The sequence below is a fragment of the Marmota marmota genome, unplaced genomic scaffold, assembly GCF_001458135.2.
Source record: "Marmota marmota marmota unplaced genomic scaffold, marMar, whole genome shotgun sequence".
NCBI classification, from domain to species: Eukaryota; Metazoa; Chordata; class Mammalia; order Rodentia; family Sciuridae; genus Marmota; species Marmota marmota.
This window is the reverse complement of record NW_026000005.1, coordinates 43097517-43116060: the sequence shown is the minus strand read 5'-3', so window position 1 is coordinate 43116060 and position 18544 is coordinate 43097517. Positions and strand designations below refer to the sequence as shown.

At 41.2% G+C, this 18544-nt stretch overlaps 2 protein-coding genes across 17 annotated transcripts in view; one reads left to right on the top strand and one right to left on the bottom strand.

The window, feature by feature from the left end:
- The window catches only part of Col4a3 (collagen type IV alpha 3 chain), a 135255-nt gene extending 124166 nt beyond the window's left edge, over nt 1-11089 (bottom strand). For 2 of the 6 annotated variants that reach the window (XR_007349515.1, XM_048808637.1), the window contains exon 1: nt 10845-11084. Coding sequence is in view for 5 of the 6 variants with exons in the window: in XM_048808637.1 (XP_048664594.1) it covers nt 10845-10931 (87 nt within the window). In the remaining variant the exon portion in view is untranslated. Of the gene's footprint in view, nt 1-10844 lie in introns of all 6 variants that reach the window. The other 4 variants (XM_048808633.1, XM_048808635.1, XM_048808636.1 and 1 more) reach the window with 4 other exon arrangements.
- Nucleotides 10436-18544, top strand: part of Col4a4 (collagen type IV alpha 4 chain) — a 147630-nt gene continuing 139521 nt past the window's right edge. For 3 of the 11 annotated variants that reach the window (XR_007349514.1, XR_007349513.1, XM_048808630.1), the window contains exon 1: nt 11438-11688. The gene's annotated coding sequence lies outside the window, so the exon portion shown is untranslated. Of the gene's footprint in view, nt 10799-11213; nt 11327-11437; nt 11689-18544 lie in introns of those variants that run through there. The other 8 variants (XM_048808632.1, XM_015481469.2, XM_048808625.1 and 5 more) reach the window with 4 other exon arrangements.

The following is an 18544-nucleotide window of genomic DNA, read 5'->3' as shown; positions in this document are numbered from 1 at the left end:
TACTTGTACAAGCTTTTCCTTGGGAAATTCATGTAACAACAAAAATATCCTGGTGAAGAAAAAAATCCAGTGACCTGACTGTTTTGTCTACATAATGACAAATCTCTTTAATGTTTCTAAATACACTCAACTCATTTTAAAACATTGGGATCCCTCTTCTAAGGAAGCAATTTAGAGAGACTATGTAATTAACAAACATGGATCTTCAAGATTAAAAATGGAAGGCTCCTAACTTACCTCAAACTACCACCAGAAAGGTACAATATTTTTAAATGACTATGTTTTAAATAGCTCTGAAGATTATACTGTTTAAAATAATTTGCTCCCTCAAATGATTAATAAAAAATTCTGAGAATATGAAATATCTTTAAGTATATATGCATGCAAATTTATATCTATATACACATAAAATACCTAACATGATATGTGGCTTATCTGATATTGTATACACAGAACTGGAGTTTTAATCTTATTCTCTGTGTATGTAATGATTATCAAATTAATTGCACTGAATCCACTAGCAGGGACAGGTTGAGCAGCTGCCCTGTTGATCTGGATGGATTCTCTCCCTTCCTCTCCTTCTGAGGGGCTTGTCACTTCCTCCCTTGGTTTAACTGGGTCTTATTTTTCCATCTTGGAACTTCTCTGGTCTGATCCTACATCAGTTGAGACAAGAGTTCTTTGGTTCAGTTTCCTGCCCTGGGCTTCACAGTCACATTCAGCAAATTCAGACCTATCCCAATGAGATTGCAAAGAGAATAACAGAGCTATGTTGACAAGAACAAAAGAACATTTTATCACACCACTTTATGGGTGGGCTCACTCCCAAACCACACTGTGAAGTCATTACCAAAGCAACAGCTGTCTTGCGCATGGCAGAAGTGCCCCGCACTGTCTCTCTTTTGCTAAAATGCTAATTTGTTGAGAGTAAACAATAAAGTTATACCATAATCAGCACATACAGGTCTGCAGACTTACACTACCCTATAATGGTTTGAATGTGATTCGTCCCCCAGAACTCATGCAAGAGCTTAATCCTCAAAGTTTTATGTTAATGGGATTAAGAGGGTGGAAACTGAATTCAACTATGGTGTTTAGAGATGGGCCCTTTGCGAAACAATTAGATGTCACTCATGTGAATCCCCCATGATTGAATCTTGGTGGCTTTGTAAGGAGAGAGAGAGAGAGAGAGAGAGAGAGAGAGAGAGAGAGAGACCACACACAGAGATAAATGCACACTCCTGCCATGAGGTGATGCAGCCAAGGGGAGCCCTTGCCAGAACCTGTGCCAGCCATGTTGTTTGGACTTTTCAGCTTCCAAAATCATGAGCCAAAATAAACCTGTTTTGTTTATGAAGTTACCTGCCTCAGGTACTTCATTATAGTAATGAAAAGCTGTATAATCCACATACTGTCAAACAAGCAATTTTCAATCCTTAATTAAGCTAAGCACAGTGAACCTACCCTTTTTGTGGTACCCTGACACCCTGCCTCTTCACTGTACCTCTCTCAAAACACTCATCATATTCCTTCATGCATGTGCATTCTTTTGCTGCAAATAAATAAGCTCAATTTTTAAATTTTTTAATTTTATTTGCTTACGTGTTTTTAAGTTCTCGATTTTATTCTTTGACAACCTAGGAGTGATAAAATCAGTCCATCTGTGAGAGGATCTGGCCTAGAATACATCCTTCAGCACTTGACAGGGCTGCCTCCAAGTCCAGCCTCAGCCTTGAGTACTTCCTCTGAAAGGCTGCTCAATTCCCCTCCCTGTGGTCAGGACCTCTGATTCTCCATCCTTTCCCTCCTAGGAGCACCTCAATCCCTAGGTACATGGTCATCTGTTTATTGGGCTGCTGTACATTTACCAGCACCTGTCCCAGGGCCCATATCCTGTCCACGCTCTGCTGGCTTTTAATACTAGTAATGACATTATAGTCAATAGATTATAAAGGCTGGTTATTTACTCTGTACCAGGCATGGTGTCGAGCACTTTGGGTGTATTATTACCATATTCAGACTATTAAAAGTAGAACTCTTTTCTAACTTGTTCAGGATAACACTAAGCCTCTTACCTGGCTGGACACTAGTGATCATTTGGCTTATCAGTTAACACACAGACAATAGTATATCTCAACAATGCTTTTAACAGTGATCACATATTGAAATGATAATATTATAGAAGTGTTGATGAAAATATATTATATATTATATATTATATATTATATACATACATACAAATTCACTTCTCTCTTTTAATTTTTTCAGGTGGCATATAGAAAATTTAAAATGACATATGTAGCTCATAGTCATGGCTCACATTATACTTCTAATGTGTGGCAAGATCATAGATGTTTATATACCCAGAGTACTGAAAGTATGTGAGGTGGAAAATTATAGAGCCCATACAATTTAATTCAGTCTTGGCTAGAAAACATACTGAAGCTGGAGACCTTAACTAGCAGTTGCGTGAGGGAATTCAGGAAGAATGGAAAGACTGACCTGGGTGCTTTGGGAAGACAACAGCCAGAGTTTACATCTCCAGAGACAAACAGAATTTTCTTCCAGATTTATGCATGTTTTGTCACAACAAAGTCACAGTTCTAACCCATTTTGCCAAGAAAAGCAAAGAGTTTTCTGTTATATTGAGATTTTTTGGTAGTTTCTAATTTCTATTGGTGTACAAAACTGAGAATTTTTACTATAGAAACTAACTACATTACCACTAAAGGTTATAAACTATGACTTTCATAGGAGGTCAACCAAGCTTCAACTGCTTCATTAGGCAAATATTCTCATATCAATTTTTTTTTGGTCAGAGAGCATCAAGGCACTCTCTGTAACAAACCTTGAAATAAATAAGGGGCAAAATGTTATGATGTTGTGGGCAATGTTTGTATACCACCAGAATCCGTACATTGAAGCCATGCCTCTGAATGCGTTAGTATTTGGAGATGGGAACTTTGGAGTAATTAGGTTTAGGTGAGGTCATGAAGGCCGAGTCCTCATCTTGGGATCAGGGCCCTTATCAAAAGAAAGCCAGAGAGCCAGCTCTCTTTCTCAACCACGTGAGGATACAACAAGAAGTTGGCAGTGTGTGCCAGGCAGAAGATCTTCACCAGCACCCACATGTGTTGGCACCCAGATCTTAGAGTCCCTGCCTCCAGACCTGTGAGAAATAAGTGTTTACTCAAGCCAGTCAGTCCACAGTACTGTGTGTAACAGCCCATGCTAAGGCAGACATTGACAGATTCATTCTGTAAACATTGCAAACATGGATTTTTCTTCATCATACACACTAGTTATTAAGGCCTTGAGTTTCATATTTGGAGCTGTTGGCAAACATATTGCCATAGCATGCACGACCTAGGTAGACTCCCACAGGGTCCACCTGTACTTACACACCTAGCTAGTGCTGGGAGTTCACCAACATTGTCTCAAAGTCTCTCCACAAACCTTCAGGCTGTCCAGGCTTTCAGAGATGAAGACAATGCAAGATCATGGGGGCAGGAAAATGGCTCTTCTATCAAGAGCATGATGTAATCCCAGTTTCCTTACTCCTTCAAACTGAAAACAGAGGTGAAATAAATGACCTATGGTGAAAATCTGTTATGACTAAAAAGTTTAGGCTGAGGCCAGATATAAACTTTGTGGAACAAAAATGCTCAGAAGACCATGTGTTTTTACTGATCTTGGAATATCCTTTCCCCCATGATGGATGGCTGCTTCTTGCCTGAAGACCACAGCACAAGTATGATCAACTCCACACAGAGGAAGGAACACACGACATTCCCAAGCCAGAGTCAAACGAACGCTGCCCGGCTTCCATGCTTTACTCAGTTGCAACACTTCACAGAGCTACCTCTCCTTACAGTCAACACCAGGCCGTTAATGCCGTGTTCTGGGTAACGCAACAGAAACTGCAAGAGAAGCATGAAGACAAATTGCACTTAATTCACAATTTTTTCCAAGGATCAGGCATAAAAACAAACCAACTCTTCTAACCTCAGAGAAATACTCAAGGAACAAAGGCTTTGACTTGGTCAGGAGGAGAGAGGGGGTGGATGTGTCCTTGTTGATCTTGACCCCTGCCTCACCAAACAGAAGTCTAGTATGTTTGAGAAAGTGAGCAGTAGGAGGGATGGGAGGAGGGTGACCCTGTCTTAGTGTATTCAGGCTGTTATAACAAAATACCTTAGTCTGGGTAATTTATAAACAACAGAAATTTATTATTCACAGTTGTGAAGGCTAAGAAGTTTAAGGTCAAAGTGCCAGCAGATTCGGTGTCTGGTGAGGGCTGCTCTCTGCTTCAAAGATGGCACCTTCTCACTGTGTCTTCATATGTTAGAAAGGGCAAACAAGTGTCCTTGGGCCTCTTTTGTAAGGACACTACTTCAGTTCACCTCCCAAAATTCTAACCTAACTCCACACCATCACCTTGGGGTTACATTTCAATGCATGAGTTTTGAGAACATCCAGACCAAAGCTGATGTTCCTCTCTCCAGACCAGTACTATGTGATCCCATCTTACTAGGGAGAAATCCCTAGGAAGCCACAGAATCACTTTGCTGTTTTTGTCTCAAGGATAAGACAGCTCCAATCTGTGAGCCGTGAGGCCATATGGGTGGTGCAGGCTATTATGACAGAGGAAGCTCAGTTCCCAAGTCTCTCTCTCACAATGTCTCCCCGTGAGAAAGAGTCAACAAACAGAAGAGATAAGATGATAGACTCCAGATGGTGAAAGTTAGAACAAGAAGCAGAAAAATAATAGAGATACTTGTAAAATGACTAAAAGCATAAAGAAGGAAGAAAAATATGGGGAGAAAAACACAACATAAGAGAACAGATGGACTCCAAAGAGAACTTCTAGAAATAAGACTAGTCATTGAAGATCAGATCAATGAATGACAATGATCACATTGAACATTTATGGAATGATTCCTATGACAGGTGTGGTAATTGTGCATTAATATTAAATAACTTGATCTTCATAAATTTCTGAGGATTAAATCTGCTGCTTCTGCTTTAAGATGAGCAAACAGACATTTAAGAGCTGTTAATTAATAGACTTAGGTCATGATGTGCATCAAATCATTTTAGAGTGCTTTATCATTACTGAAAAGTTATAGTTGATTGAAAATACATAGACAGTTAAAAAGAGCAGAAGAGAGAATTAAAGAATTGGAAGATACACGTAAGGGGATTTCACAGCATGTGGTCTGGAGAGAGAAAAGAGATTAAAACATGGGCCTGGACCCTCAGGAAGTAGAACAAAGCTGATGTGAACTATACAACTGATGCATGGTCTCTGGGGACTGTTCGAAGAGTGTGAGTGACACTCTGTACTCAGGACAGTTCTTCATGGGAGAAGAATTTACCCAATGGCTCTGGTCTCCCATTGGTGAAAGATTTGCTCCACAGACGTTAAAGTCCCACACTTCTAGCATACAATAGGGAAGCTGAGGGACAGAGCCTAGAGGAAGCATCAGCATGTGCTTATGTAAAATCTGTAGTCAAGGTGGGAGGTGGGGGAGCCATAGTTCTATAAAGATGAGGCCAAGAATATCTGAGCAGCATGTGAAAGGTATCTTATTTCTACATCAGAAGTTAGGAGAAGTAGAAGGAAAAAAGCAGAAGGCCCAGCCTGTGTCTAACAAGCTGCCAAGATTAGAGAGAATTTTATGTCTCTCTAGACATAAAAATGTGATGGCTGAGAATTTTAAAGATTTGATTAAAACCTGAATTGCAGATTAAATATCCATGCACTCACTCACTGTAATTTTAACAACATGATCAAAAACCTTGACCTATATAGAAACCTTTGAAGTCACAATGTAATCGTTACCACAACTCAGTCACAAAAGGATAACTAGAAAATCTTCATGTGTTTGGAAATTAAGGAATAAACACCTAAATAACCCACAGAACAAATATTAGAAAAACTATTAGAACTTAATGATATTAAAATACTACTTATTCAAATTTGTGTGATGCAGCTAAGGCAGAAATTTTTTAGCCTTAAGTGCAGTTGAATTTTTCAAAGTTGCTGGATCAAAATCAAAATATAAAATTCAAACCAAGAACAGTGGTACATGTCTGTAATACGTTGGGAGGTTGAGGTAGGAAGAGTGCAAGTTTAAAGCCAGTCTATGCAATTTAGTAAGGTCATCGGCAACTTAGTGAGAACCTGTCTCAAAATAAAATATAAAAAGGGCTGGGGATGTAGCTCAGTGATAAACTGTCCCTGGGTTCAATCTCCAGTGTGTACACACACACACACACACACACACACATATGTGTATATATGTTTTGAATAAATTAAACCATGTTTTATTATTTCTTTAATAGGCTGTTAAAATTTTTAAATATGTCATTTACAATAACACCAAGAATATAAAAGAATTAGAAACTAAAGAAACAAAAACTAAAACATTGTAAGAAAATTAACCCATTTAAATAAAGATACATTTGGCAACATTACTTGTAATGGCCTCTGCCTTGAATTCATTAATCAATTGCAGAATGGAAAAACACATTGTTTTTATACATACAATATAGCAATGAAAATTAAGGTCTTCAGCTACAGGGCACAAGGAAATGAAACTTTGACAAGCAGATGCTTGTCAAACTTCAGTCAATGGAGCACAGAGAAAAGAAAACCAAACAATTTTAAAGAAAATAATAATAGCAGAGATAACCGCTCTGTCCTATCAGGTATAGGTTTAGCATAAAGTTAGTAATCAAAACTGATCTGGTATTGATGTAGAGGCAAAAAGGGGCAGGGAGGGGGAGAGAACAGAGAGCTTACTAATTAACTCCATGTGAATTGATGCTCACTATATACATGTCTGCAGATGTAACACTGCAAAGCCGAAGGAAAGAATGCTGTAGCTGGTAAAGAATGGGGGATAATTTGTTATCTATATCAAAAAAGATATAGTCATACTCCATACGTAGAAAATAATTCCAGGGTTAAAAAGAATTTAAACTATAAAACTTTTTAAACAAACAAAAAAACACAGGAGAACATCATCAGGATCCCAGAAAGGAATTTCTTCAACAAGGTATAAAGGACAAAACATTGAAGAAGGATGAATAAGTTTGAGATTAAGGGGAAAAAAAAGCATTTACACATCAAAAAAAAAAAAAGTATCTACACATCAAGGCACCAAAAACTAAATAAAAAGATAAAGATCAGAATAAAATGATTTCTATAAATGACAAATACTTTGTGCCCAAATATGTAAATAACTTCCAATTAATTAGCAACAAAAAGGTAAAGCTCACAGTTGATAAATAAGCAGAAAGTGGTATTTGCAATTCATGCAAAGGGAACTATGTATGGCCAATTAAGGGCTAAAAAGGTTCACAAACTCACTAGTCAAACAAGCCCTCAGTTTACACTCATCAACATTCAGACACACCAAGTTTTACCAAGGATGTAGGGAAATGTGTACTCTGGTTCACTGATGATACAACTCTTCTGGAGATCAATGTGGCAGTTCCCAATAAATTTAAAACATGCTTTCTCTATGAACCACCTAGGAATTCAAATTCTAGTTGTCTTGATGGTATATATACAAACACATGCATTGCAACTTTGTGAAATGAAAATTTGAAGGCAAACTTAACCCTGTTTAGGGGAAAAAATAATGGCTTTATTTATATTACTGGATACTATGTAACAGATATATTCACAAATAAATCACATCAATATGTGTCAACATGGACCCAGGGACATAATAATGAGTGATAAAAGACAAGTTCCATAGACATACATATATATAATGTGAAGCTATTTATTACATTTGAAAGACCACAAAACAATAATATTTACTTTTTACTGGGACTGCACACACACACATACACGCACACACACTCAGAAAGCATAAGTACAAAAGTGTGTATGGGAAGAGAGAAATCTAAGCCAAGAAGCCAAAGTTTATTAACATTTGCTGAATCTCAGATAAATTGGTGCAGGATGCATTACTTTTCGCTTGTTTGAAATGATTTCGAGTCCGGCTGAAGTTTCTAACTTTAAAATGCCATCAGGTGAGACAGCATCCTTTCTAGAGCCTTTTGACAGTTCTTGCTCTTTGCCCTTCACAGTCCAGCCCTGCCTGGAATTCAAGACCCAGTATGGAAGGATAACCCTTGATGTCTCAGTTGGTGAACCTCACCTATCCAGAGAGAAAGAAGGGCTCCCTGTACCTGCTCTGCCACACAGATGACCTGGGGTAACAGCAGAGCACCTCCCAGTCTCCAGTGGGTGAGCTGAGTGGGCCGGCTATACAACCTGAGAGTGTGCCAGAGAGTGTGCCGAACAGCCCGCCTGGAGCTGATGCTGAGCTAAGGGCAGAGGCATTCACTCTGTGTGGGAGGACAGTTCCACCCTGTCTAAACTCGCTTGTAGGGTCAACATCACTGTGGTTTTCCTGTTTTGTTCAATGCTAAAGTAAAACTGCAGAAATTTAGAGAAAAATGTAGTCTTACCTAATGTAGCACAAAGATGATCAATATGATGCCCAGAGGCTAAATTTAGCTCTCACTTATACATTGTTTGGCTCTCATTATGGTCTTTTTGTTTTTAAACAAGTAGTTGCTAATATTTAGAATTTGAGATATATCTAATACTAAATAGATTCCCAGCTTCGCTTTTGAAGTGATTGGGCACAACTGGGCCTGAATTCTGGAATGCCAACAGCCAGTTGGCTCTGAAGGTTTCCTCTTACTTGGGTGCTTCTCTTATGACCCTGCCTGCTGGCCTAATAGGGGTTTCAACCCCCCCAAATTCACAGGTGAGAAAACTGAGGCCCAAAATGGTCAACTGCCTTCATTAGCATCAGATAGTTTGTGGAGGAAGTCATGCTAGAACACGTCACCCAATTATCAGTTAACTGTTAATTCCTTTTCTCCAGAAGGTAAAGACCCATTTCACGATTTTAATGGCATATTTTCTATCTACTTCAGCAGATACAATGGAAATGATAATCCTTGAAGTTTATAACAAAGACTTATTGCAAATGATGATAAAAAATAGACTCATTATAATATTAATTAATTAATTATGATATTAATTAAAGCAAGAAGGTGCCAAGATTTGGCCAAACTCAAAACAGAAAATTCTACATGCAAAATATAAGTGAATACAACAATATAATTTAAAATGGCTTGTCTGCAGGTTGTATGGTCACTGGCTGATATTTATAGGAGTATGATTCCTCTACCTTCCCGAATTTCCTTCTGAGCTCAGAAACGTGTGCAAACCCTGCTCTGGAACCCTTTCCCAGGCCCTCCCACAACATACAGTTCCCTTAGGTTTTTTACTTCTAAGATGTGTTTATTCCAGTTGAAGCTGTTAGATAATCCTCACTGATTTGCATGAGTTATATCCATCATGCCCAGCAGTATTTAACCACCTAGACTGGGCATTCCTCATCTATGAAAAATGCATTTCTGTTAGAGCCAAGTACATGAAGAGATTAACTGGATTACAAAAATCCTTTAGAATGTGAAACACTAAATAGCCTAAATGTAAATCAATAGGGCAATGGTTCAATTAACTTGGCATATTGGGGGAAATTATGCAACATAGTGAAAAAAAAAGAGGTAGATCTTTAATATGACATAGATTTATAAGTTGCAAAAATGTACATTTATATGTACATGTACATATATGTAGTATGGAATGATACCACATTAAAAACTTAAACATACTGTTTTTTCATATATGTGTATGTAAATGCATAGAAACTGTTTGAAAAGAAACATGGAAGTGGTAGAATGGATACCTCTGGGAAAATGAGAGAAGAGTTTTAGCTGCATCTATAATGTCTTAAATTAAAATTTAATTTAAATAGAAAAAAACGGGGATTATATGAGGCCATAGGTTCTGAAACTCTTTTCTTGGAACACATAAGGAATACTGTGATTGTTAGTTTCCAATCCATTATCAATCACAGAATCTGTAAAACATCTGCTCATCTTTTGAATAAAACTTGATAGACCATGTTATCATCCCAATTAACATTTAAGCGTAAAAATGACATGAAGCATCTGAGAAGTTAAATTTCACTTCCACAAATTAAAATCAAGTCAGCCGACTCTAGGAGGCATAATAGTTTTGAGGAGACTTTATTTTCAATGCTAAAGAATAAGAACTATGGGTGGATTTAAATGAACCCAGTGTCACTTAAACTCCTAACAGAAATTAAATCGATGACATTGCTTAATTTATCCTGATACAAGTTTTCTTAATTTTTCAGTGATGCCACTTGCTTTCCCACAGTCAATGGAACACCGAAGGCCAAGTTTTGACAAGGAGGACACTAAGCCCCAGAAAGAGTGAGGGTGAGGTCATAACTAGGGTGAGCCGGGCTGGGACTCCCCGCAGGTTTCTCCTCCCAGTCCTCAGTCCTGGGCGCTTCCAGCCACCACAGCTGCCGGCTGTGCTTCACCGACCTCAAGTTGCGCATCCCTGTATCCGGTGTTCTCAAGTATCACCGCGGCAGTTATCTATCTGCCTACGGACGGACGGATCCTTCTATAGATCTATCTACTTACCGACCCCTGGAAGCCTTTCCTCTTCATCCCTGTCTCCTAACGGCCTGGACAGGTCCCCTCCTCGCCTTGCCTTCCAGCGCCTCTCATTCCACCTGTTCCCGGGCATACCCACTAGCTCCTCTCTGCGCGCTGCCAGTCGGGACCTGCGTGGAGCCCCAGCTGCGCCAGTGGCCAGGCAGCCGCTCCGGGACAGCGCCCCTGCGGGTGGGGTCGGCGGGACCCGAGTACACCCGGGGTGAGGATCCCAGTGCGGCAGTGGGGGGCGCGCAGCAGGTACTCACCTTGCTCGCCGCGGGCGCGGCAGCCAGGAGCACCAGCAGGAGTCGAAGCAGGAGTGCCGTCGGCCTCCGTAAGGACCCGGGGCGCATGGTGGGCGCCGGCTCGGAGTTCCAGCGTGTCCAGGGGCCCACAGGCTCTCAGGCCACCGCGTCCCCTGCGCGGTGCGGGCTGGGAAGCCCCTGGTGTGAAGCTCGCTTGGCCAGCCCTCCGGCACGGGTTTTGTAGAGCTCAGCCGCGCGGTCCGTCCCTCCCCATCCAGGCTTTGGTGGTGGCTCCAAGGGAGGGAAGAAGTAGCTCAGGTCCCGCCCTCGTCCCTCTCCCTCCCAACTCACCAGGCACTGTCCCTTCTACTGGGCATAGTGCCCAGGAAGCGAGAAAGGGCTAAGCGACTGCAGGGCAGTTGGGCGCCCATCCAGGATAAGGGTTCAGAAAGTGATGCTCAAAGGTCTTGGGGCCCAGGTGGGGTAGGCGATGTGGGTCGGAGGTGAGGAATTCGGGGGGATGTGCGGTGGGGAGGCGGCTGCACAGGGTGGAGGGAGTGGCTACCGGCCCTGCCCAGATTAAGCGGGAGGCGTGCCGGGCGTCTGCACTCCGGAGGCCCGGCGAGCTCCCGGCTCCAGCGCCCGTGCGTCTGGCTGCCTTCCCTTCTCCAGCCCACCTCCAACTTGCGGCCGCCAGACTTGGCCGTGAGACTCTAGTGAGGAGGCTGCCGGGTCGCGGGTGGATTCGGGCTAGGCAGAGCCGAGGGGTGCTCGCGGACTGAGAGGCGTCCCCCAGGTAAGTCGCCCACAAGCTGGCAATCTGCGGCCCAAGGACCTGCCTGGGAGAGCAAGTGGAGCAGTCTAGGTAGGCATCCAAGGGTGGCAGGGGCGGGGATTTGTTGGCTGGGGAGTCGTGGCCCTGGGGTCACCAGAGGAGAGCTTTTATAGCTCCCAGGCTTGTCTGCCAGGGCTTGAACTGGGTGCTGTGTGTTTTGATTAATTTGGAGGCTCGAGTTACCAGCCTGGCAGTTGGGGCATTCCAAAATGCCAAGTGCAAGAGGCAGCTGAGGGGAAAGAGAAAGCCCATCCACTGAGTTGAACTGGCTTTTCAGGCTAAATCTTATCTGCGGAAATGCAGGGGAAAACAAGACCCAACTCTGGTCCAGGGTGTCTCCCTCCTGCGAGGCTGCCGGGTTGCTGGTTGTGGTCGCGGGTGGATTCGGGTTAGGCAGAAGAGGAGGCCTTGGATGCAAATTTGTTGCATCTGTCTTGTCAGGACTCTCTTGTGCCACAGACCAAATTGGCACATTGGGTGAAGAATTTAGAGATCCTCTAAGAATAATGTTAAATACATAAAATGCAATTAAAGCAGAATCAGTTTTTTCTGGAATACAACATTAAAGTACAGTACCAAAGTTATGATATAATAACAGGCATGCATCATTGTTGCATTAAACAGCTAGATCTAACTGCAGGTCTATTAAGCAACTGTAATATTGGAGTGATACTGCAAATGATATTTTGAGAAAACTGGCCAAACTGAAATGTAATATAAAAATACTAGTGGTTGCAAACTCTCAAGAACTGCCAATACTATTGTGGTCTATTGTCTATACTTGTAACTGAATGGAATGCTGAACTTTTGTGAAAGATTAGTGAAAATTAAGATATCACTTTTTTCCCCATCCAAATTCACTGACCATCTGAATTCCATTCCCAGATTAAGATCCTTTGCTTTGAAGCAGTGTTGCTGACATCTGCTATGGTTGGTTAGCAAACTCCAAGTAGGAACTCTGGTTGGTCACTGATTGTAGGAAACCAATTACTTGCAATTAGAATCAAGGTCTAATAGGATTTTAAACATATGTAATCATTATAAAGAGGCAAAACCCTGACAGTGAGTGAAGACATCTTCCTACTATTTATTTATGTTTTATTATAGAGTGAAAAGAGTCTTCTGTCTTTTGTGCCAGGGATTCATAACTGTGGCTATGCATTAGAATATCCTGAGGCATGTCTAAAAATTCTGATACCCAGTGGATCCCAAGCCAATTATATCAGCCTCTAGAGAACTCAGCTATCAGTGTTCCTAGAGATACCATGTGCAGGCAAGTTTAAGAGCCACGGTTTTACTTGCATATTTTATTTAGCCGCATTGAATTAAGGCTTCTTGTTAGTAAAATAAAGAAGCAGACAGATAGAAAACTCTTTATTAAGATTTAGGGGATTTTGGAACACTGTGGAATTTGTGTGTCTAGACCGTAGATGTTGCAGTGTGATGCATAGTAGCTTCTCCTGATGGATAGGGAAGGTTTTTATGGAATTTTCTGTCATCCGAGTGAAGTAGGAAAGCAGATGCCCTGTTGAGGAAGTGACAGTGTCCAAGAGTTCTTAGAGGCATATGATGATCTTTTTACAAACTGATATTGCTTCCTGGAAAACAAAAATAAAACAATCTCCATCCCGAGGTTAATTGTTCTTTTATTTGCTGAATCTCAGAAGGTTTCTCCATTTGGATTTTCATTGCTTTTTCTTGAACCCACATCATTTTGATGGACTAGGCTTTATCAGCATCAGAATGGTCCTTTCTGCTGCAGCAACAGAGCAGGAAAGAAATGTGATGGAAACAGAGTGAGGAGGGAGCCACGAAGAGCTTGCTCTCCGCACTAGACCTGGTTTGTGAATCCTGCCCACAGGTAGTCGTGTGACCTAACCTCCCTGGGCTGGAGTCAGGATAATCATGGTAACACCCAGGAAATTATAGGAATATAATGTCCATCAGAGGCGCTTTGTTACAGATCTTTGCATGACAATCACATATTGCCAATTGATTCTTCAGGTGCATAAGGAAGAACAGACAGACATGATGAGAACCATGCTTTGGCATTCCTGGGGCCAGCAGCCTTGGCATCCCAGGGAGCTGTTGGGAATGGAGACTCTCAGGTCCCACCCCAGAACCGCTGAATCAGCCTGCATTCTCCAAGGCCTTGTGATTCATATGCACAAGAAACTTTGAGAAGTGACTTTTCTAAAAGCCACGCTTAACCATCAATCCCACCTCCCACAATACATATGACCCAATTTACCACAACATTTGGTGTGCTACCTGCTGTCCTAGTTAAAAAAAAAAAAAAAAAAAAAAAAATTCTTGATTTTAAAAAAATAACCTTGAGGTCAAGAAAACTGATTTTTTTTCACAGTTGGCTCCTTAAATGTGAAAAAGAAAAAGAAAAACGGAAGAGAAGGTGGCAGTTCTTTTTGAAAAAAGGAGACAGACATCTCTATTTTTGACTTTGATATCAGATAAGGATTTCAAACAAAATGAATTGGTCACTGTCTTTAATCATTTTTTCTTCCCTTTAAAAATCACAATGTCCTATTTTCTGCAGTGTTTAAATATGTCTGCTTCTCTGTATTTTCAGTGTAAGTCCCATTGGGCAGGGTTCTTCTTTGTTTTTTACTGTTGTGGAATGAATGAATGAGCAAGGTTCAATGACTCAGCCCCTGTTCACTCTCACATCTGTTTTCTTCCAAAGTTCACTGTCTTCTTATAGTCTCCGTTGCATGGGGATATGCCTCTGCTCTTGATGGAATAAGCTTCTCCAGGCTGCCTGTAGCTCCTTCTTTAATCTTACTTCATCTCCCTGTTAGTCAAGCCTGTTCTTTCAAGAACTTTCTCTTTTCATCACCTCTGAAACAATTAGACTATCAGGCACTCTTGCAATCTCAAATTCATGATTAACTCAGGTCAGCTCTTGCCATTATATCTCTGGGTTCCTTTGCTGCTTTTCTAAGCTCACAGCTCTGGTCCTGGTACCTGACATAAATATCATCTGTGGGTTTTGGTAGTCCTCTAGCCAGTTGCTGCAGCTGCAGGCTCTCTGAAATCCATCTTCTATATATGTTATTGTCAGAGTTATCATTTAAAATTGCACAGCGTGTCAGAAAGCACAGGTTCCTTTTTAGGCAGTAAAAAGCACTCATCCAAATCCAGAGGCTCAGAGTTACAGGTCTGTTTTTTTTTTTTTTTCCATTCGTTCACACTATCTGTTCATTGCAGGGCATAGGGGTGGGGTAGAGTGGGGACTGTGCTTACAGCCACTCAGGATCCTCCTGGAAATTCACCATTGTGATCAGCATGACTCTGAGCATCTTCTATGATTGCCTCAGAAGGGGAAGAGAATGTGCCAAATCAAAACTGTCCTGAAAGTTTCCCTGGATAGGATGTATACTATTTCCACTCACACTTCATTGGTTAAACGGGTCACATGACCATGCTTCATTCTGGAGGGGCTGGGAAAGGAAACCTGCCATGTGCCAGAACTGGGTGGTGAATGTTAGTTCCCCGTCACACACATCACATCACATGCTTTGCCTTCACAGCTAACTGCACACTTCTTAGAATAGAATGGAGTGGTCCCAAGTCAACTCTTTCTCTTTACCTCCTCAGTCACTCAAACTCCTCAAGTTTTCACAAGTTCATTGCACACACCCATAGGTTCATGTCTTTGTACTTGCTGTTCCCACTGATGTGTGTCATCTTTTGCATGGTCCATCTGGAGCAGCTGCTCCTGCTTTAAGATTAGATCAAAGATCACAGGGCAGGTTCTAGGGATTGAAACTGACCGAATTATGTTATTCTATTGCACGCATCTACAAGTATGTAATTACATAGTTCACTAGGGTGTGATTATAATGCACTAATGTGCTTTGAACACAAATTTTAAAAAATTATAAAAAATAAAATTCCATAAAAAGGCAAAGAATAAAAGATCAAAGATCATGGTCCCTATGAAGACTTTATTAAATAGCACAGAGAGAGGGTAAGGTAACTTACTTTTCTGGATTACGCAGCTTTTGAGAGCAAGTACAGAGGCTATTTTTAAAATACACACATACATACTGGATCACTTCAGATAAATCAAATTTATTTATCTTTTTGTTGTTCCCACAGTGTTTAGAATGAGAGTTGGCACAATGTGAGAAGTTGACAGCTATTTCTTGAATTAATATTCATACATAGATGTTTATGTGGAATTAAAAGTGTTTGAAAGTTATATTATAAATAATTTTTTTCATTAATTCCAAACTAGTTTATAGAGAATCACTTCAAATTTTATACATTATTAAATTGTTAATGATTTTAGAAATCTTTTCTTATAGTTTGTTTTCTTTTGTCTTTTTTTTTTTTTTTTTGGTACTGGGGATTGAACCCAGGCATGCTTAACTACTGAATCACATCCCCATCTCGTTTAAAAATATTTTTTAAATTTATATTTTTTATATTTTATTTAGAGACAAGGTCTCCCTGAGTTGCTTAGGGCCTTGCTAAGTTGCTGAGGCTGGCTTTGAACTTGTGATCCTCCTGCCTCATCCTCCCAAGCTGCTGGGATTACTGTACCTGGCTTTTACAGTTTTTATATATATTGGCTAGATTTTTTTTTAATTATTTTTTAGTTGTAGTTGGGCACAATACCTTCATTTTATTTATTTATTCTTATGTGGTGCTGAGGATTGAACCCAGGGCCTCGCATGTGCTAGGTGACCACTCTACTGCTGAGCCATAACCCCAGACCAATATATTGGCTAGATTTTATATTTAGTTTTACACTTATGCATGTGCTTTCTTTTGCTGTAAAAACTTAATGTAGATTTCTTTCTAGCTTAAATATCTGAAGATTAACAAAAGAAACACTTGATTTCCAAGATTCAGGAGAGGGAATAACCTCGTTTTAATTCTGGAACCCCCTTTTTTATCAAATAACTTTGTTTATTTTTATGTGGTGCTGAGGATTGAACCCAGGGCCTCACACATGCTAGGCAAGGACTCTACCACTCAACTACAACTGCAGCCCCTGGAATTCCTTCTTTTTGTGACCCTTTCTACTGTCAACTCTTTTTCGGAGAGTGATCCACACAATGTCTCATGTATAGAATACCTCTTGGCTTCGCTCTGTGACTCATTGATGTCCAAGTCCACACCACTGTGTCATATGTGCTTTTGTGTGCTTTTATGGTCCATGTGATGGCCTGGCTCTGAAGTCTCAGTTTGGGCGATGCTCTTGAAATCTTTTATGAGGCTCCAGAGTGGCGGACCAAGGGAAGTCCAGTTCTAGGTCTTGTCTCTCATGGACAGATCTGCTATAGAGATTTTAGGTCTGGAGGAATCAACTCCTACCAGAAGCAAGGGAGATGAAGAGATTGCAGAAGCCCTGAATGCATCCATGAGAAAAATGTGGCAAAGCTGTTCTTAGAAAAGACCTGCAACCCACAGAAGCACCATTTCCCCTCCCAGCAGGGATCAGCTGTCCTGTATTAGAACCATTTTTTTTTTTCTGTCCCACCTCAATACTTCTTCTTGACCTTAAAGTTTCTTTGGATGCTTTTATGAATCTCTTTCTCTTTTTGCTTAAACAATTAAAATGCTTAAATATTTGACTTCCCCATATCCTATGTAGAATGGTGCCCTTCAGGCCTCCAACTGTCCCTCCCATAGGAGTTTCTAGACTTGAAATTCCAAGTAAAAAAGCCTCCATCTCATAATTCAGGGAGAACAGGATGTCTTTGCATCGGTGCACTGTTTCACTTACGGTTGACTCTGTGCTCCTGAGGTATTAGAGGCTAATATCATCATTCCCAAGGTTAATTCACTCAGGAATTCTAAAATTCACTCATGAATTCTTATAAGTTATGAAGCTGTCTTGTGTCATGGTTAAGTAGGAAGGCTCTGACAAGGTCACTTACTCTGTGACTCATTTGTGGAAAAAGGAAATCAGATGACCCCCCCCAGAGCCACTGTGAAGTTTGCAGGTCTGCATAAAAGCCCTTGGCATGGAGTCAACCATCTAGTTAGCCCTCCGTAAATAAGGTCCTTCCTTACGGTGGAGATGATGATGATAATGATGATGATGATGATGCAGCAACGGGAGAGGAGAAGGAAGGAAAAAAAAGGAGCCAGAAAAGAGGGAGGAGAAAGAAGAGAGGGAATACAGGAGCAGAAGAGGGATCAGGAAAGAAGGAAGAAGAGCAGATTGGGAGGGGGGCAGAAGGGGGAGGAAGCCCCTGTCCCTCAATCACTGACAAAACCAAATGCCATTTTTTTCTCTAGTGTCCTCGGAGTGAATTTAAATTAATTCTGTGATTCTACCTAGAATCGTCCTTCTGTATGCTTTCTTCCTCCACATTAACTGAACATTCCTCCCTCTCAGTAGTTTTTCTCTCCTGGTGTTTAAAAGATGCTTTAAGATAGGCCAGTGTCACCTGTAGAGCCAGCTATGAGGAAAGGCAAGGCAGGAGGACAAGTTAAGCTCAGGGTTTGTGGCCATCTTGGGCTGCCTAGCCAGGTCCCGTCTCAAGCAAACAGACTGACTCAAAGATACTTAGGAGACACCGCCATAGCTTATTCCTCTTTTTCATTCCTCAGATTTCCTTCCTTCCTAAGTCTGCTGCCTTCCCAAGAGTCCACCCAGGTTTGCCGCTGTTTCTCCTCTGCCCTTCTCCATTATGTGGGCTGTGGAGGAGCAGAGGCCAGAGGCCATGCAGGCAAATGCAGCCTCGTGTCACAGCTGGCAGTGAAATCATCAGGAGTTATTGCCAGAGCTCACCCCAAAGGCGATTCTGGGAAGTCTAAAAGTCCAGAGAATCCAGATGGAGTGTCCAGCTCTACACCAGGGGCGGGGGGTGGGGGGATGGGGAGGAGGGAGGATGCAGAACGGCAAGGA